A 20,684-nucleotide genomic window follows, 5' to 3' on the forward strand; every position below is an offset into this window, starting at 1 on the left:
CACTCGTCATAAAAAAAAAAAAATAATAATTAAAAAAAAAAAATATATATATATATATATATATATATATATACTTGCCACTTTGCTCCTGCATTATTATGCAGGAGGCCAGAGGTTAAGTTTTCTACTCATCTGGAAACAATAGAAATTCGCTTTAGGATATACGATTTAAATATTTTTATGTAAGTGTTGTCGTATCGCCGCTGTTGTGCAAGTAATAAGACAGGAAACCGATTCTAGATAAAGAAACCGTTCTACCTTTCTCTGACAAATCTTGCTTGTCTAACGCTCATTTTGTCTAAGTCACAATTTAAAACTTCGTTTTCCAAATAAGGACCAAGATATCACACCGCAGTGCAGTTTGCAATCAATCCCATGGGATGTTGACTCATTTTCCCGAGTGTACAAAAGCATGGGGGGCATGTACCTTTTCTTTCGGAGGTAATTGGCTGTAGCTGTCTGTAAATACATGGTTTAAATCATAAACCTTCCCTTATCAGCAGCTCACCAGTCCTGCTTGCTGCAAAGGGGAGGGGAGCATGCAGAGCAAAAGTCAGTATTTTAATATGTTGTATTTAAAAAGCACCAGTTTAAAGAGTGGACTCTTGCAATATTAAATCAATTCCTCCAGGGAATGTTTTCACCCCCCAAAAATCGTCTAAACCGGATTTACTTGCAATTCAAATGTTTCCAGGATATAAAATCTGTTTTCATTTCGGTGGCTTTTGATTTATTATGTTTAGCCTGCTGACCAAGCCATGGCAAGAATTACTCTTGTTTTTATTAGTGTCTTTAATTGCTGTTTTATCATGCAACAACTTTCACACCTTGAACCTCAAGGGATTTATGGGTTTTAACCCTTTAAGGCAATAGCAGTGATTCCCTTACTCTGCCGTGAGACATCATCAGGTATGCTGTCCTGAAAATGAATTATTTATTGACTACAGATGATGTATATTTGTTCAAAATATCTATACCAGCAGCGTATAGTGATTGGCAGAAGAATTAAATGCTCTCCCACTAGATGGCAGAAGGTACAATTAAACTTTGTATCCGTCTGTCGCCATTCAGAAAACTGAATACTGTCAGTCATGGCTTCCCTCAGTATATCAACTTTGTATTCAATCAAATAAGTCGAGTGTCATCATTATTTCAGTGTCAAGTTATATACTTTTTTTTTGACATTTTTTTTCTGGAGGTGTTTTCTGATGTAAAATATGTGCCTTGAGTTGACTCAATAAAGGTTAGCGGCATGGGAAAACATTGCTACATAGGACACTAATTGAAATATTTGTAACTTTAATTTAATTTCTTGCCAAATATGGGCTCCCTACGGAAAATACGTTATTCAAGCTTGAAGTCTGAAAAGCATAAGCTCCCCTTTCAAGATTGCCATTTGTTGATAGCCTTTCAACTCTGAATCCAAAAGCATTTAAAGTCCCAGCCGGGCAGTGTGAGCTCCTTATGATCAGAGTAAACAATTTTTTTTTTTGTCCCTGGGCGTGCACATTTTTTTGCAGCGCGCCCGGACGCTGAAGACATTCTCCATCACTACAACAGCAGCCAAGGACAAGAGAGCATCGGCAGATCGAGGGAGAGCAGGAGAGAGGAAGGTACCTCCTCTCGCCATTGCCACCGCCTTCATCCTCATCATCGTCGTCTCTGTCTCTCTCTTTGAGTCCATGGCGGTGAAGATGATGTTGCGCTAACGAGCAGCGGGTGGAGTGCTGGCGCACGGGAGGTGTTTTGAAGTTGAATACGCGGAGGAAACCTATGTATGCTCGGATTTCGGCTCTCTTCCCTTCGCCAATGCTAAAGGAAATATGCAGCGAAGCTTCACTATCCTCTTCACCAGTTTCCTGGGGATGTGCTCGGCTTCCAGCGCAAGTTTCCCAAGTAACATCAATATAGGTAAGAACGGTCCCGCAAACCCTTTTGTCTCCCCCTTAAAATGATCGCGCTGTCGCTCTCTTCCGGAGTAGCTCTTATGATTTCAGATTGGATTCCTAATAACGATTTGTGTTTGGTGCTCAACAGGAGGATTGTTCCCTACCGATTCCCATGAATATGAAGTGTTTCGCTTCGCCCTCTCGCACCACCAGGACATCCCCAAACTGGTGCCGCAGGTCGATATGGTCAAGATGGGAAATAGTTTTTCCATGACATATGCCTGTAAGTATGAATGCATTGTTGTCTTCTTCTTGTTTGCGGGTTGTCTGCAAAACTCTTTGCGTTGAGCCATAAAGGGATCGAGGCCGGATGAGTGTGTGTCTCGGAACTGTTGCGTGGGGACTTATTTTTCTCAATCTCTTGCTGCGCGTGAACACGGAGCGCTTTTTTTGCGCTCTGCGGGGGAACAGGCGTGCATGCGTGCTGCACATGTCTCAATGCTTTGTGAATCCTCTGACAGGCTGTCCCCAGAGCAAAATGGACCAGGAAAGGGGGGACAAAATGAACCAGCGTTTTAAAATGTAACCCTATAATATCATGTAAATGCAGAAATATACCAACTTTTCGCTCTGATCTTTATTAAAATAAATACATTCATTTAAAATAAAAGACACAACAACAATCTGAGCGATTTGGACTAGTCTGAAAGGGTGCGGAATTATTCCGGTGCCATTTTTATCACGATAATAGCAGGCCAGTCAGAGCAGTGGGGATGCTATTCTCCCGTGGCTCATAATGTGTGTCATAATGCCAGTCAGGGAACAAGTGCATGCCTCAAAGATACAAAGGAAATGTGTCACTAAATAGTTTCCTCTTTGTTACCCTATACTTAGCCACCCTTTGTTTTCTGACATGATTGCTTTGTTTTTTAGGCTTTTTGACAGAGTATCAAATTCTGTCCCACACACTCAACAGTGTTTTTTTTTTTTTTCTATTTTAACTATTCTGCATGTTTCCATGCATCAAGTAGGTTAGCTCAGAAGGTTACATGAACTTATACGTTTCCATACATTGCATTGACGACCTTGAGATATGCTCTGATATTATCTTAACAATGACAATAAATTGTTTTAATCACATCATATGTATGTAGCTGGGAAGCTGTATCCACTACATAAAGTGCATAAACAGAGTGACATCATATCATTGCGACACACTCTCACTGCAGAATTCAACAACAGCAACAAAAAGTGAAATATAGCAGTCTGGAATAATATGATAAATGATATGATAATATAATGCATTGTTTGATCTTTTTGGAAAGAAAACAAGTATTCTAAAGATGCAACAATTAATTGATTAATCAACAACTAATTCATTATCAAATTAATCAACATCTATTTTAATCAACGATTAATCATTGAGAGACCTTGTTTAACTTAAAATTGTCCAAATCCTTGGAATTTCAGCCTTTCAACAGTAAGTATTCTCAGATTTCTGCATGAAAGCAGACTGGTTATCATTGTGTTTAATCAGAACATGACATTGACTAACATCTGCATTTACTATAGAAACCGATGAACCGTTTTCCCTATTTTTATGACATGTTCCAGACCAAACCAGTTACTGAATCATAATCATTTTATGTTTGTGCATTTTTTTGCACTGTTAATTTGAAATAATATCCTGTTTGGGAAAAAAGAGATGGAATTTTAAAAGAAAGTATTGATTGAATTCATTGATTTATTGAAAAATAATCAACAGATTCATTAATTATTAAAGTAATTATTAGTTGCAGCCTGACAATCTTCCTTCAAGGGAAATGTGCATTTTGTTTTTATGGAGTCAGTTCTTATTATGGTACGACAATGACAAATATGGAGCTCATGGAACTTGGGGATAGGTGTGCAATTAAAAGTAGACAAACAAAACACTACCTCACTTATGGACATGTTTTTCCTCGCAGAATGGAATGCGATTTGAATTGGAAAGTCATGATGCGGACGACTTTCCGAAAGGTGCTCGTAGATCAAACACATCGTAATGCTTGTATGCAAGGCCTCAGTCTAGTTTTGACAGGGACATGTTGTTCAATTCAGCTTGCCATGTCTTTGTTTGGAATGCTAAACCCTGATCTGCCTTGTGTTTCAACTGCAGGGTGAGTACGCGGGACATTGTAGCTACCGTACTGCTTGCACGCATTATACTAATAACTTCCATCAAATATACTTTTTGTCTGAATGGTGCTTTTCGTGTTTATCGTATTTTGTTTCCCAGATCACTGATGGTGTAGCAGTATATTTGCCTGACTTCTGTGCAGGCCGCGTGCAGGGCCTGTCACCCATTAGGCGAGCTAAGCAGATGAGGGCGCCGTGGACTCTCGAGGGTGCCAGAAAATTATGTGAAAAATTATATTTAAAAAAATTATTACTCATAATTTCAAGTCAAAATGTTTCCACTTTAAGGAAAGGAAAGAGGAATAAATTGAAATTAATTCAAACAATTAAATTAAAGAAGAGTAGCAATGTGAACTATGGGCTGAAATATGTGCTTCCAGAAACTGAATCTGAATCATTTATATTTGTATTTGAATTGCTAAACTTTAATAATTGCATTAAAAAACTTATATAATATCACAATTTCAATTTATATTGTTTAGTTTCAATCATTGCATTGTAAAAACTCAATCTGAATAGTCCATCCATCCATCCATCCATTTTCTGAGACGCTTATACTCACAAGGGTCGCGGGAGTGCTGGAGCATATCCCAGCCATCATCGGGCAGGTGGCGGGGTACACCCTGAACAGGTTGCCAGCACACATAAACAAACAACATTTCACAATCACATTCACACCTATGGACAATTTAGAGCCTTCAATTAACCTGGCATGCATGTTTTTGGGATGTGGGAGGAAACCGGAGTGCCCGGAGAAAACCCACGCAGGCACGGGGAGAACATGCAAACTCCACACAGGCGGGCCCGGGGTTGAACCCCAGTCCTCAGAACTGTGAGGCAGACACTCTAACCAGTCATCCACCCTGCCGCCAATCTGAATAGTATACTTTGAAATGGAATTGATCAGCTATTCGACTTTTTTTGTACGCTTATGTAAATACCCTATAGAGGGGCGCAGCATGTAAAACCTTGCCTAGGGCGTCACATTGGCTACATGGGTTCAGTTCCACTCAGGTTTGTGTTTGACGAGCGACCAAGCCAGGGTGTCTTCTTTTTTTCTTATGTCAGTTGGAATAGGCTCAAGCTCTCTGCGGTCCTGAAACTGATAGAAAATGGATAGATGAATGGATCGATATTTTGTTTCCCCTGTCACACAGAAGTAATAATAAACAGAGTGCAGTGTCTTGATCCATCCTACCATTGTGTTACACCCCTGTGGCTGATATCCCAATGGATGGCTTCAGATTTGTATGGTACTGATTTGACCTCTTTACAATTTTTAATGCCCCCGAAAACTAGTACCATACCAAACTGAACAAAAGTAGTACTGCCCTTGTGGAAACAGGTGATTAAGTTAAATACTATTCATCAGATCCAAAATCCTGAAGACCAAATTTTGGAGCGTTCTAAGGAAGCTGCTTATTGCATTGTTTTATCCATGAGGACAGAAGAATAAGCCATTTGTCCTGTTTTAAACCTCTGTGCACCGCCATCAAATCTAACACATTTTCTTTATGGTGTCACGCTTGAGTCCATCACCATAAACTCGACCGGCTCAAGTGTGTCGCAGAAAGAAAAACTACATCTCTTCCTGTCTAAAATCTCTCAGTGAAGGCTGTAGAGACAGACATGTTTACGTCATAAGTCAGTGGCAAAAAGCAGCCTCTTCCTGGGTTCCTATTTAGTATGCCTAAGTAGATGAGCACGTGTGTGTTTGCATCTGGGTGCCCATTCTGACATCTGTGTAGGATGTCGTGAGTGAGTGACAGTTCACAGTGGAAAAGTGCCTGGGGGCTCTCAGGGTGCATGAGCGTGAAAAGCGCTGCTTGAATGAGCCCTTGTGCATAGGGCATGAATAGCGCTCCGGATGAGGGTGATACTCATCAGCTGGCTCTTATGACTAGCAACTTCCTCGAGAGGCGATCCCTCCCGTTGCGCGCACACACACACACACACACACACACACACGCACACACACACGTCCACCCGCTGGCACCTGCCCTGAAGGGCCTTGAATTTATCCTTACAATACCACTATTTGGCAACCTTTTGTTCTTCTGTAGTATGGTTTAAAAACTGGCCTTCAACACACTGCAGTCCATCAATTGGAGAATTGTCCCCTCCGTGCAAAACTGTCGAGAATGAGAGGAACATAAAGCCACATGCCATGAGGCAATAATACAAATTGTTGGATGTCTTCCATTGGTGTCCTTTGTTAACTGTGCCATTGTCCACTTTTTTGTTGAATTAATTACCACGTTGCACTGATGTGACAATACTGTTAACACAGCATATGCACATCCATAACACATACGCGCACACGCACACACACACACACACACACACACACACACACACGCACACACACACACACACACAAAATAGTAAACAAGTGAAAACATACAGTGCCTTTGTTTAATTGTTAAGGCTTCTCTCTCTCTCTCTCTCTCTTTCTCTCTCTCTCTCTCTCTTTCTTTCTCACTCTCTCTCACACACACACACACACACACACACACACACACACACACGCGTTAAACATTAAGCGTTACAGAAAGGTATGCAAAGAAAGGCATAACAGGTAAATTAAACACATCGCTTAGCTTTAGAAGAGTTGTAAGTGGTGAGTGGGAGATCGATATGCCTTCCAGTCTCACGATGGAACATATTACGTACCGTACAGGTTTAGTTGCGTGCACCCCTCTTTATTATGGCCGATTAGGTTTCTCGTCCGCACCGTTACTGCCGTGGTAAATTTTTTGACAGTTTAGAAATCTTGTCGGGCATTCACAGCAATCACGACCTGTCACTTTTGCCCATCCCATCTACCGTGTAGTCTCACGCCGTTCCTGTTTTGTCCACAGTGGCATGAAATGGGGCCGAAACATAGTGTTGAAAAAAAAATCACATGTATGTTTAGTTCATTGAGGACTCTAAATTGTCCTTAGGTTTGAATATGAGTGTGAATTGTTATTTGTTTATACAGTATGTGGCCTGCAAAGGGTTGATGACCTGTTTGTTCAAGGTGTACCTTGCCTCTACCAATTGTACAAATAATTAAAAACTTACTATGTTGAGATTAAATTGTGTCTTAACTGTACATAACTGATAAACAGATCACAAAGCCAAATTATTATTTACTTTTCCAGACCATACCACCTGGTGTTTAATATGGAGGTCAAGTGGGTATACATTTCAAAAGTCTGTCTGTGTATTCATCTGAAAAATAAAGATGGCAACGCCACTTCCATGTGATATTCAGCATTGCGGCTGATTTAGATTTCACTGTCTTCTTCCACCAAGTCATAAAGTGACACCAAGTAGTTGTATACGCATTTCAGCCTACTGGAAAGGCTTATTACATAGATGCTACTTCAGTGGGTCAAAATAACTGCCAGGGTTGCTGTATGTACATGGTGAATATTAGTCACTGTTCCCCTCAGTTAGATATCACATTACCATAATCTGCTATTGACTCGGTTTATAATAAGGACGAACTGAGTCGCAAGCTTCAAATCCTCTGCAGGCTCCTGCTTTCATGATCGACTTTTCTCTTTGATATCAGTGTGTGTGTGCGTGTGTGTGTGTGTGTGTGTGTCTGTGTGTGTGCAAGTGTGTGTGAGTGAGTGGGGGTTGGGGGATTTACTCCAGTCTTTAGCTATTTTAGGTAATATATCCTGCTTTTAAATGACAGAATATTGCGCCAGGTGCCAAGCCATAACGACGCTATTTAAATTGTACATCCAGCTTCAGGGTTACTAATGTGACTTTGATTTTGTGTCCAGTTCAGTCATTGTGGAAATAAACCTTTTGTTAAGACTAATTAGTGGTCATGGAAAAGACTATTTGTTTTGTCGCTGTGATGCAGGGAAATGTGTTTCATTGGGTCTCTGAGGCTAGCTCAAAGGGTGCTGGAAACGGGCCTACGAGGCAGCCATGATCAACGAGACCTGCCCAGCCAATCAATACAGAATAAGGGGGAGGGGTAGGGTCTGCCCCTCCTGGAAAACACCTGTCAAGTATTGGGGAAAGATAGGCTCCCTCTACACAAGATAGCAACTAATAGTAATGCCTCCTTTCTTGAATCATCACCATTAAACAATCATACAAAACCTGGAAAACCACTAACATTGAGAGCAAAATATGTTCATAGAACAAGAACTGGTGAGTCAATATCTATTACTATTGATCAAGAGTAATACTATAAATTTTAACAAGGTATAACCATGATGATAAGAACATTATTATTATCATTGCTTTGGAGGAGGCTTTAAGGAAAAGTGAAGTATTTGTCCACTGTTTGTTAGAAAAAGGGGAAGGGCAAATCAGCATCTTTTTGTTCAGGTGATCTACAACTTAGACAATCGCAGCAAACAAGGAATTGAACACGTTTAAGATATGGTTTGATTATAATAAAGTATCGCTAAATGTGAACGAAAAAAGTATGTTATTTGTAATTTACACTGTAAATACACAGATATATATAAAAATATTTATGGTTAAAATTGAAAGGGTGAAGGATAATAGCCTGTAGGGGCAGTGTTGTATCTGAACGAGTTCAGTGAATGAAAGTTCGAACATGGAATGAACATAGTTTATTGCTGCCCAATGAACATTTTTGAGAGCACGCTCATTCTGGCTCATTGTGGCTCATTTTGGCTCATTCTGGCGTCTTTGAAATTTTTTTTAACTGCAGTTCATTTTTTGTTCCAGAATGCCAGGTTTCCTTTCAACTCTGAACGGCGCAGCATTGCAGGGTTTACGGTAGTGACCAAACGTACAGACCAATTACATGCGAGTTAAGCCATCCCACGTGACCAGATGCGTCGAACAGGATAAAAACTTGACAATGACAAAGGACCCTGACAATTTTGGGGCCCCAGACCATCACACTACCAACACCATGTTTGACTGTTGGTGTGATGTACTTTTTCTGAAATGTTGTGTTACATTTACGCCAGATTAAACGAAACACACGCCTTCCAAAAAGTTTTACTTTTGTTTGTCATATTCTCCGAAATATCATAGGAATCATTCATAGATAGATAGATAGATAGATAGATAGATAGATAGATAGATAGAAACGGTAAAATGAGCATTTTTTTTCGGCTTGGTCGCTGCTGTGGGAGAGCCTTGGGGTGATGTACTATATTATGTTGGTTGTCTGTCAGATAGTGAGGTGCAACTTGGGTGACTGACATCTGCAGTCCTTTCATGATCAGAGGCATTACTTGGATGTGATATTGAAAAAGAATAGCAGGTCAGTGTTCCTACATGATGGTTATTTGTTCAGGGGAAAACAAAGAATTGAATGAGAAATAATAACATAAGAAGCTGGCAACGATTCTCTCAGGAGTGAGATTATGGCAGGTGCTGGTTTGATGAATGAGTAGCCAACATCGGGGATAGTGAATGGCCCATAGCAATCAATGTAGATCGGCCAAAAGTGCTCCCCAAGCAGCAGAGTGATGGAGCGCAGAGCAGGCGGAGGACACAGATTGTTTCTGTGTGCTGTGTCCATTTGTGTTGCTTTCTGCAAGAAAGGCAGAGGAATGTGCACATGGGGCAATAGAGGAGGAAAGAAATTGTTAGGCGGGAAGAACTACCCCACCTGTCATTTCATTTATTTTCTGATACTGTACAAGTAAAAAAAATAAAATAAAAAAATTGTGTAACCTCACTAAACCTTTGCTTCTTGCATAAGTGGATTCTCTAAATTCAACTTCAATTAATCTTGGGAGGTTGTAGGAAGGGGTGGGCTTTAATAATAATAATAATAATAATAACAGTGAATTTATTGAGGTTTTTTTGGGAGGTGGGGATTAACAAACTGTGAATTTTCTGAACTCCTGTCTTGATGCCAGTGCTGTACTGATAAATGCTTGCTTCACTTGCTTCACAATTATTAACTAATCAACTCGTCAATTCCACACAATCATCGATCATTTAATGGTCTGTTAATAATTCCCATAACAAATAATATAAATGTAATTAATAAAATGTTGCCATTTTTTTCTACCACCTTTACTAACAGTACAGATAATGTTTTAAGTTAATTGTCAAGTAACTGTGGTTGACAGTAAAACCTTAGAAAAATAAGAATAATAAATGGGTTACCATTCATGAGTACCCTATGAGTCCCCCTACCTTTTTTTGTTTTTTTATCTCTATTGCTACCATGATCAAGTTCTTTTTGACATAAAGCTAATCGCTGATACCCTTGCGGAAGGCTGTATACACACAAAAAAGACACAAATATGGACTGGTAAGCCTGGAACCAGTCCTGTCTAGTCTTTCCTTTAGTGGATTTTTGTTCATCTTTTGGATTTTATTTTCCTTTAACTTTTATGTGGAGTTTGGACATGTTTGTATTTGGATCGTCCACTGTAGCTGATGTCAGCTTCCTTGTCACTTCCCCTCATTGTATGCCAAAGGACTCTCGATGCTCATGCTGCTTTTTTGTATTCAAACATCCTTCCCAGTATTTAAAAGAAATCTTTCACCTCTGGAGGTACTGGCAGCTGGGATGTGGAGGTCTGAGCTTGTGATGTGTTGGGCGGGCAATTAGAAAACAATGTGCTCGGGGATGCAGAGTGAGCGCTCCATAATGGCAGCTGTCATGTTTTTGGTGGCAAAGACAGCAGTGAAGTTGTTCCTTTGTCATTGACTGCACATCTCAGGAGCCTTTGCGTAGTCTAATAAAGATCAAATTCTACAAGTATATTAAACAGTGTGACACACTGCAGCTGCTTTCGCCGCACAGGGACGTTCTCAGCCAAGACAAGATGCCTACTCCTGTGACAATGGATCACAGCCACGCCGTGTCGTCAGGCCTGAAACAGTTGAGGATTGTTGGAGCAGTGGAATACACATCCCACACACAAATTAGGTGTTACACACATGCAATATAATTTCTCTGCTTGAATGAGACTCCAGTGACTAGTAAGCAGCCAAGCCCATAAGCACTAACACATTGTAATTTGTGAATGCTAAAAAACGGCAACAAAGAAAAAGCGCTGAATGTCAAACACTTTTGACAATATTTGACAGCGGTGTGCGACTTTTCTCAGCAAAGTCTTATGAGTGCGGAATAACTTTTTCTGAATGACAATGGTGGCAATTGTTGCATTTACCAGAAGATACGTAGTGGATCGTTGTGATGCCATTCTCCTATTGGGCTACATTTGCATGGCTTCTGAAGTTTCATATTCTGTTATTTTGTGCTGTCTACACGAGTGTAATAGTCTTAAATTATATATATATTTTTTCTTTGGTATCTTTGGACACAATGGATAGTAATATGAAAAAGAATATCTGGAAGTATACATTCCATACATTCATCCATCCATGTTCTATCCCACTTTGTCCTCATGTTTGTCGATGAGCTGGAGACTATCCCAGCTCATTTTGGGCGAGAGTGGGGGTACATCCTGGACTGGTTGCCAATAAATCGCAGGGCAATTAAAAACAAACAGCCATTCACACTCACATTTACACCAATGGACAATTCAACCTAACATGCATTTTTTTGGAATGTGGGTGGAAGTCATAGTATCCACAAAAACCCTTGCAAGCACAGGAGGGGCATGCAAATTCCACACAAGAAGGCCCGATTGAAGATTCAAATCAAGAATGCCAGAAACGTGTGGCATTCTGTGTACCGTATATGCCCGGCAATTGGCTGGCGAACACTTCAGGCCATTAGCTCACCCTGCGAACCTAGTGAGGATAAGTTCCGATGGATGGATGAAACTTCCCAAAATCTATCTATCGTATTTATCCTGCCACTGTTTAAAAGGGAAACTGTACAAAAGGAAAAAGATTGTTTTGAGGTTTTTTTTAAGGTGGTTATAGATTTTATACTCTTATTTGAAAATAAACTGTCACCATCATTACTTACCTTCACATGTATCTACTCTACGCTCCTCTCCGAGCATGTCCACCGTAGGAAGCGTAGATGCCACTTCTTATAGTGTGTATATAGTACAGTTAAATTAAGGAGAGGTGGTGGTGGGCCACCTTTAGTCACTTGTGGGTGCCTGTAGTACACAGAAATTTTATTCTTTGACAGAGGTCCGTAAGCCTGCTTTAGTGGCAGTATGTGTACACCTCCCCATAGCAAAGATATCCTGGGCAATCTTGAGACTGATCATAGCCTTTAGGCAAGAGTTATCCTTCAACGCTTGCTGACCAAACAATATTGCATTGTGCCTTTTGACACACTGTACCAGCATCTCCACCCCTTCCTACTTTATAGTTGGCTTCTTCATCCGGCAAAAATCTTTTATATTCCTATACTTGAATCTGACTATACATGTCCAGTAACAAAGTATTACTAAGTTTTTAATCAGTTAAATTCAATCTAATGTGTGTGTGTATATTGATTTGTGACAAGTGAAGGTAATTAATTTTAATCCCAAACATGCATTTGGTCATAAGCATTGTGTTCTGATTGAATTACTTTTATTAGATTTATTTCATACAGAAAAAAAAACATTCTCTCCTTCTTAGTGTAAGGCTTTTTCAAATTAAAGTGTGCTTTATCTTTTTCCATGGAATTTAATGATATTCACAAGTCCAGGTAAACCCCTTGTTTAATGAATTCCAGACAGCCTTCAACGTCAGCAAATCATGCCTCTTTCGTAAGGCCGCCTTCATTCATAACTTATGTTTATTGGGTGTGTCTGAAGTCTGGATGGGAGAATCTGCGTAAATGGAAATTGCATATGTCCAGGAATTTAAAAAGGATTAGTGTGTGAACGAGGGAATTGTGCCCTTAGTGACTTTTATGTTTTTATTTATTTATTTATTTTTGGGCAATTTAAAAGAATTGTGATGAATGCTTCATCTAATAATTCCAAATGTCTGTAGTGTAGTGAAACTGAGGCTCAAATGGAAAATTATGGTATGGTATTGTCCATTGTATTACACAGTACTTAGTCATTTTGATGTTTGAATCGGTAATGACAAATGTATATCAGTTGTGTCTTTGTTTTCAGATAACTTTGGGTCTTAACACAAGTATAGTGCAATGGCCGGTCACTGACAAAAAAAAAGAGGAAACTTCCTCTTTTTTATGTTTTAAAGAGACTGAGAATTAAAATAAATAACAAAGGGTGCAGGACTTTTGCACAGGAGTGTACTATTGGATACAAATTCCTTAACATACCAGTCCATGAGTACCTACAACATTTGTCCACATGCCATTTTCTGAATGAATTAGCATGCTGCTCGTATGTTTACCTCCATCATTTCTTCTGTCAGAGAATTGAATCTGTAACATAAATTCCCCCCTCCCCCAACCCCACCCCTGCAAAAGGATTATTGTTAAGGACATAATTGGTACGTTTGTATTTCCGTACCCCATGATGGGAGATGGTCTCGGCTGGGGTTCTGACCTGCTGTCCAGGTATTTATTTAGCAGGTGGCAGGGCTGGGCTGCACACGACAGGGAATCAGTGAGGAGGAGAGACAATAGCCGAGCAGGGGCGGGTTAGAGAAGAAGGGAGCGAAACACCCGGTGCTGAGGCGAGTGTTCTTGCACTCTCGATTACCTGTCTAATGAGGCGATGCAGCACCATTGTTTTATTACTTAGAGGAAATGGGAGAAATCGAGATTTCATCCAGCAATCCCTATTTCCCACTGCTAGGCCGACATTTGTTTTCTCTGCGTGGTGCAGTCTCCCCCATTATCTCCTCTCACAAGCAATAACACATTAGTTTTTTCCCCTCTCCTACCCACCACTTTTGCACTTCCAGCATATAGTGTTGACACCTCAAGTATTAAGACATTCCTTCTTATTATTAACTACCCATTAGCCTAGTTAAACTGATGCAATCACCCATCTTACTACAAATTACAAAAGCTTGGCTGTAATTGCTGCTTTTTCTAAGCTTTTAGACATGTATTTTTTCCACCGTACCTTATGTACTTCATCTTTTCTTTTGATCGCCCCTCTTTTTTTCATCCATCTTTTTTGTGAAACACACACACGTACTGTACATACTCACACACAAATACCCATACAGAGATCAGGTACAGTAGTGTCATAAACACTGCTTCATTGCTCTTGCATAAGCTGCAAATCTCCCTTGAGCCAGAGGAGCTAAAGCAGTTTATACGGGGGACTAGCAAGCACACCTCCCTGGAGCACAACACTCCAGCGGGCATGCAGGACCTCGAGAGACTTGGGAAGGGCCAAATCATCAAACTCTTAAAAAATAGCACAACAGAAGCATGGATGGAATTTTTTTTTTCCCTCACACACTGAGAGGTGCTCTGAATCATTTTCTCTAAAAGACATCCCAACTCACCCACCCAGTCACTGATAGAGACATTCATGCAGAACCACGCTGGTGTTGTGTCCCTGTCCCTTGGGTCCCAGTCGAGTGCACACAGGGAGATTGATTGCATTGTGTGAGTCACGCTGTGTCAGAAGGCCGCCCATCACCTGAGGGTTTCTTCAACGGCTGGGTGTGTGAGATGCTCTGTGAATAAGGTATTGACTTCCTTTATTAGGCCTCTCATTAATGTAACTTATTATTCTCCACAAGAAGGGGGGGGGGGGGGGGTTATCATGCTCAGTTTTTATCACGCACTTCATCTGACAGTTTTCAGCCATGGGTGGCTGAGCGGAGCGTACGTCTTCTGGTGTCTGGTGTCAGATGTGTTTATCTCCCCTCAAAGTGCTCTGTGGTGGATTGAGTGACCCTTCACCCTTGTGGAGGTGGTATGTTTTGCCGACTGATGTGACAGGAGATGGCCTGCCCATGTCATTGTCTCCCCCTTAACCCTCAAACAAAAATTAAAACAATACAGCATCAATATGACTTTCAGCAATGGACAGACTGAATGTAGTTCAAAATGAACTAGCTATTTTACATGAATATCCACTTTAAAAAGCTATAATTAATCAATGCAATAACATTCTACAAAGTAATTTGGCAACTCAAAGATACTGATTGCTTTACCCAGTAATGTAAGAGCAAGTGACATTACAGGGTTTTCCTTGTCAGTTTTTGTTTTGCATTTTGCAACCTCTGGAGACTGAAAAAGAAATTAAGACTGGACATTTTCCGGCTTGAAAACATAATTATCTTTGGAATAGAGCATGACTATTAATGGAGAGACTGACCAAATTGTAGGCTAATGTGGAAGAATGTTGGCCATGGATTTAATATTACTGGTCCTTCTCTGGGCCTTTGTTCTCTTTTGTCTTGTTTCATTTTTTCCCACAACATAAAATACATAAGGAGTGATGTTGTAGCATCCTCATCAAACGCCCTATTTTGCGCGGTCACCTAGCATGTCAGTCTTCTGTCGAGAGGCCCCATAAAAAAAGGACCATTTTGGATGACTGAATAGGAGCTTTCCAATCAGTATTCTCTCTTTCCAGATGAACCTGACTTCTTTCGACTGTGAAATTTCCTCAGCTATTCTAACTTTAATGGTGCACATGATAATGGCAGGCAAGCCCTAGGGTAGGAAAATAGTCACGTGTTTCATCAGTGCATGTTCTGAGAAGGCATACTGTACAAAATGTTGGCTGTTTTGAGGAAATATACAGTAGATTGCATGTGGCTACAGTGAGTATGAGAGTCAACAGTGCGCATGATTTCACTGAGACTGCATCAGAGAAAAACATCCTTGTCGTGATTCTTCCCAATTATATTTATTTATTTATTTTATATTTATATATTGAATGTTCAAACTGATAAACGTGTTTGTTTTTAGCAAATAATCATTAACTAAAAATTTTATGGCTGCAACACGTTCCAAAAAAAGCTGGGACAGGTGGCAAAAAAGACTGAGAAAGTTGAGGAATGCTCATCAAACACCTGTTTGGAACATCCCACAGGTGAACAGGCTAATTGGGAACAGGTGGGTGCCATGATTGGGTATAACAGGAGCTTCCCTGAATTGCTCAGTTGTTCACAAGCAAAGATGGGGCGAGGTACACCTCTTTGTGAACATGATCCCTCAGGCGGCACTGCATCAAAAACCGACATCAATGTTTAAGGACAATGTTCCTCAACGTACAATTGCAAGCAATTTAGGGATTTCATAATCTACAGTCCATAATATCATCAGAAGGTTCAAAGAATCTGGAGAGATCACTGAATGTAAGTGGCAAGGCCGAAAACCAACATTGAATGCCCGTGACCTTCGATCCCTCACGCGGCACTGCATCAAAAACCGACTTCAATGTCCACATTTCAAATTGTTTTTGGAAATTGTGGACGTCGTGTCCTCTGGGCCAAAGAGTAAAAGAACCATCCGGACTTTTATGGACGCAAAGTTCAAAAGCCAGCATCTGTGATGGTATGGGGCTGTGTTAGTGCCAATGGCATGGGTAACTTGCACATCTGTGAATGCACCATTAATGCTGAAAGGTACATACAGGTTCTGGAGAAACATATGCTGTACATCAAGCAAGAATGGGTAAAAATTCCACCTACAAAGCTTCAACAATTAGTTTCCTCAGTTCCCAAACGTTTATTGAATGTTGTTAAAAGAAAAAGTGATGAAACACAGTGGGAATCATGACCCTGTCCCAACTTTTTTTGAACGTGTTGCAGCCATATAGTTCTAAGTTAATGATTATTTGCTAAAAACAATGTTCATCAGTTTGAACATTAAATATGTTGTCCTTGTAGTGTATTCAATTAAATATAGGTTGAACATGATTTGCAAATCATTGTATTCTGTTTTTATTTATGTTTATTCATTGGAATTGGGGTTGTATTGAAATGAATAATTACACACCTAATGGATGAGAATGTGAGACATTGATAGCCATGATGCCTCATGACACTTTATTGGTTGGCCGGATCTGCTATACATTAAATAATGTGTTGTTAAACAGACTGAATTTTTACATTTGACAGTGGTTAACGTCTTTTTAGACTTGTTTAAAATGACAAGAAATTACATGTATGACCATTAAAAAATATTCAAGTACTACAGGGTGAGGTTCCACTTGCGTTTTCAGGGCAGCATACCATCAGCATGTCTGGAATGTTTGTGGCGTACGTTGACAACCATTTTTGGGGAGGTGTCGTTACAGGGGAGGTACAGTGTTATCATAGACAGTTCAAGTCATCGTTACATTATTTTAGAGTAATTTATCACAGGACATTCTGGTTAATTTTAACAGAGCTAAAACAACTATTTAACTGAATAGTCAAATTTATGTTATTTTCCCCTCAATATTATTAATTAAATGAATTACTGTTCATGGTTTCAACTTTTTAGGTTTAGGTTAGAATTTTAGGTTTATTGCTGACCTGTCTACCATCTCCTAGCTAACGTCCTCCATGTATGAAATGAGATGCACTGGAAAAAAGAAAACAAAAAAAACTGTCACTAGCATGCCCTCCTTGTGCAGCCGACACAGACATTTCTGTCATTTTATATTGTGCAGCCGACACAGACATTTCTGTCATTTGATATTTGGCTCATGCTAAGGAGATGGACAGCTGAAGGCCTCAGGCAATCCTGAATAGGCAAGAACGTAACTTTGTGACTTGTTTTTGACGCACCTCCTGTTGTGTCCCTCTCTGATTTAAGAATTGGAACTCTTTGGCCTCAGCTGTTGCAAATCAATGTGCTGTTCCCTCATTGGAAATGGCTGGGAGGTGTTAGAAGTGCAAACACTCCATAAAGCATCTTTCTGCATAAAGCTGATGTTTTTGGGCGATGTTTGTTTGAAGTGGAAATGAAAATGTGACGCAGAAGTATTGTGAGTCAAATCATCTATTATTTCAGATATTTTCTCTGGATTTTGTGAAGCCAAGTCAGTTTGGCAATTTCACAAATTTCTGGAGATGAATCCTAATTATGACAAAACACTCAATTTTCAATCCTTCTTTCAAAGGTTTTAGTAACTGTGATTCCTCCCAGAGAAACCTAGTGGTGTTGCCATGACAGCTAACTGTGATTAGGAGACAGGTTGCTAGGACCATTTTTGGTCTCTGAGCCCCGCTTCTTCTGTTTTTACACATAAGGAACATCACTACGCTCCTCCTTTAAAAAGTCATATAAAGATTGTTGCTCATGTTGCACTGCTCAGGTAGTAGAGTGGTCGTTTCCCCAACCTGAACGTTGCAGGTTCAATCGTCACTGTCCCCCGTCACCATGTTGAAGTGTGTTACTGAACCCTCAGGTAATAATGATGACATCGGTATGTGAATGAGGAAACAGTCCTAAAGTACTTTCAGTATCTTTTACCCAATCCATTTACATGATTTCATTGTGTTCAGTTTTCCCCAAAAAAATCCCAGGTGGAGTGTTACTACTTAGCATGTTTTCAGTGTACATTCTTCACGTTCTTTTTTTTAAAGATGTGCTAGACCATCTTTTGGAATACGTGTTGCAAAAATAGTCAAAGAAAAGCTGAAAGAGGATATAGTGAAGACTTGTGAAATGTTGAAATCACACACGGTGACAGTTTGCCCGCACAGTTTTACGTGCAACTTTTGAGGCATCGTTTTCAGAATTGTATGAGCTTTAGTTTGTTCAAAATTGAAGGACCAGTGCCGCTGTATCGTCTGTGGTATGCTCACATCAGATTGAGACAACTTCATGCTTCTCTTACCAGCCTGAAACAGGTGGTCCGTACCAAATGGTTGCAGCTTTTTTTCTCTAGTCATACTTCAAAAAAGAATCATAAGAGACATTGTAGCAAGGAGAAATGAGTCATTTTTAAAGGTAATAGGCTAACAGGCTGTATTGTAAAGTAATGTTGCAGTGTAGAAAAAGTCAAACTGGCTTTCATTACCTTTCATACAGGCAGAACATTGAGGCTACCACAAAAATTGCATCTTGGTGAAAAGGCAACATATAGTAGTAAAATAGCTCAGAATGTGCATTTACAAGCCAGAGCATGTGCAGGCCATGAAGAAAAGAGTCAATGTGTTGAGGTGCAAAATGTCTATTTCAGGGCTTGCTTTAAGTAGGGTGAGTCACTGGGCTTTTGAGCACTCTAGGTTATGTGTGTGTGTGTGTGTGTGTGTGTGTGTGTGTGTGGACATGTATTTTCATGTGTATATCCCCTCACCCCTCCCAGCAGCACCCTCTGTCTTCGTCATTGGCATGAGCACACATTTGCCTGCCTGGAGGGTGCAGGTCTGTGACAGGTTAGGCGTTTTGGATACAGGCCATCCTCACTGTCTTTTCCCCGGCTTCTGGTTGTGAACTGGCTCTGGTGCAGGGGACATGCAGCAATATCAATCTGTTTGGTAAATACTAAGATCAGGGCCACCAATTGCCACAGCAGAACTGGCCCAGACAAAAAACTGCATGTGTGAATCTAGTACGCTACTAACGATGAGACTGTGAACATAAATTAGCTATTTTGGGATATTAGGGTGTGAATGAATTCAGCTTGACAGACAGAAAATGAGCGAAAGAGAGGTGGAGAGAGTGAGGGATAAAAGCAAATGATAGATGGAAGCCGCCCACTGCTGCCAGTGAAATGTCAGTGGAACCCCGGGGATACATTGATTAACCTCTCTACTCCTAATCTCCTTCAGCTCCTGCAGCTTTCACTGACGGTAAACAGACAGGCTGGTGGAAAACAAATGGATATGGTTCTGGTACGGTGCACACTTGCCCAACTGGAGCACCTGGTTTGGATGAATAGAAACCGTTTCAGTTTGAATACAAATATCTTCTGTTGCTCTCAAAAAGTCCAGCCATGTGCTGTGAACATGGTCTACCTTTTATCTTGCATGAGAAACCATCATTTTGTCTTGTACAATCACTAATCAAATCATGAATTGTACCTCAAACACTTTCTGTTCCCAAGAGGACATGATAGGATTTCATACAAAATATTAGACAACCAATGTATTAAGAAATGCTTTTATTTTTACATAAAATTTGTGCCTCTTTGTCCTTCTGTCTGTTCTGCGCCGCAGTCAGTGATTATTGCCTGAAATGCAGACTTGATGGGCTGAGTAAGGTAATGTGGGATGTTTTCGCATGTAATATGTGCGTTTTGTCACTCGCCTAACCACAACCGTAAAGTCTACAAGGGCGGCTTAAAATAGAATCTTTTTGGGCCGTATGTCTGGGTCCATATGGGACTGTTTCTGGGTCCACACCCGGACCGCGGTCCGCCCGTTAGTGAGTGTATCGTTTAAATCATCTATCCATCCATCCATTTTCTTCCGCTTATCCGAGGTCGGGTCACAGGGGCAGTAGCTTCAATAGGGTAGCCCAGACTTCCCTCTCCCCAGCCACTTCCTCCAGTTCTTCCGGGGGGATCCCGAGGCTTTCCCAGGCCAGCCGAAAGACATAGTCTCTCCAGCGTGTCCTGGGTCATCCCCGGTGTCTCCTCCCGGTGGGATGTGCCCGGAACACCTCACCAGGGTTGCATCCAGGAGGCATCCTAATCAGATGCCCGAGCCACCTCATCTGGCTCCTCTCAATGCGGAGGAGGAGCTGCTCGACTCTGAGCCCCTCCCGGATGACCGAGCTTCTCACCCTATCTCTAAGGGAGAGCCCGGACATCCTGCGGAGGAAATTCATTTCAGCCGCTTGTATCTGGGATCTTGTTCTTTCGGGCATGACCCACAGCTTGTGACCATAGGTGAGGGTAGGAATGTAGATCGACC

At 40.7% G+C, this 20,684-nt stretch overlaps 1 protein-coding gene across 1 annotated transcript in view; it reads left to right on the forward strand.

The window, feature by feature from the left end:
- The first annotated feature begins 1,573 nt into the window (after positions 1-1,573).
- Positions 1,574-20,684, forward strand: part of gria1a (glutamate receptor, ionotropic, AMPA 1a) — an 80,065-nt gene continuing 60,954 nt past the window's right edge. The window contains 2 exon segments of the mRNA XM_061685273.1: positions 1,574-1,911; positions 2,038-2,172. Coding sequence (XP_061541257.1) covers positions 1,824-1,911; positions 2,038-2,172 — 223 coding nt within the window. The 5' untranslated portion in view covers positions 1,574-1,823.

The sequence above is a fragment of the Phycodurus eques genome, chromosome 9 (assembly GCF_024500275.1).
Source record: "Phycodurus eques isolate BA_2022a chromosome 9, UOR_Pequ_1.1, whole genome shotgun sequence".
NCBI lineage: Eukaryota > Metazoa > Chordata > Actinopteri > Syngnathiformes > Syngnathidae > Phycodurus > Phycodurus eques.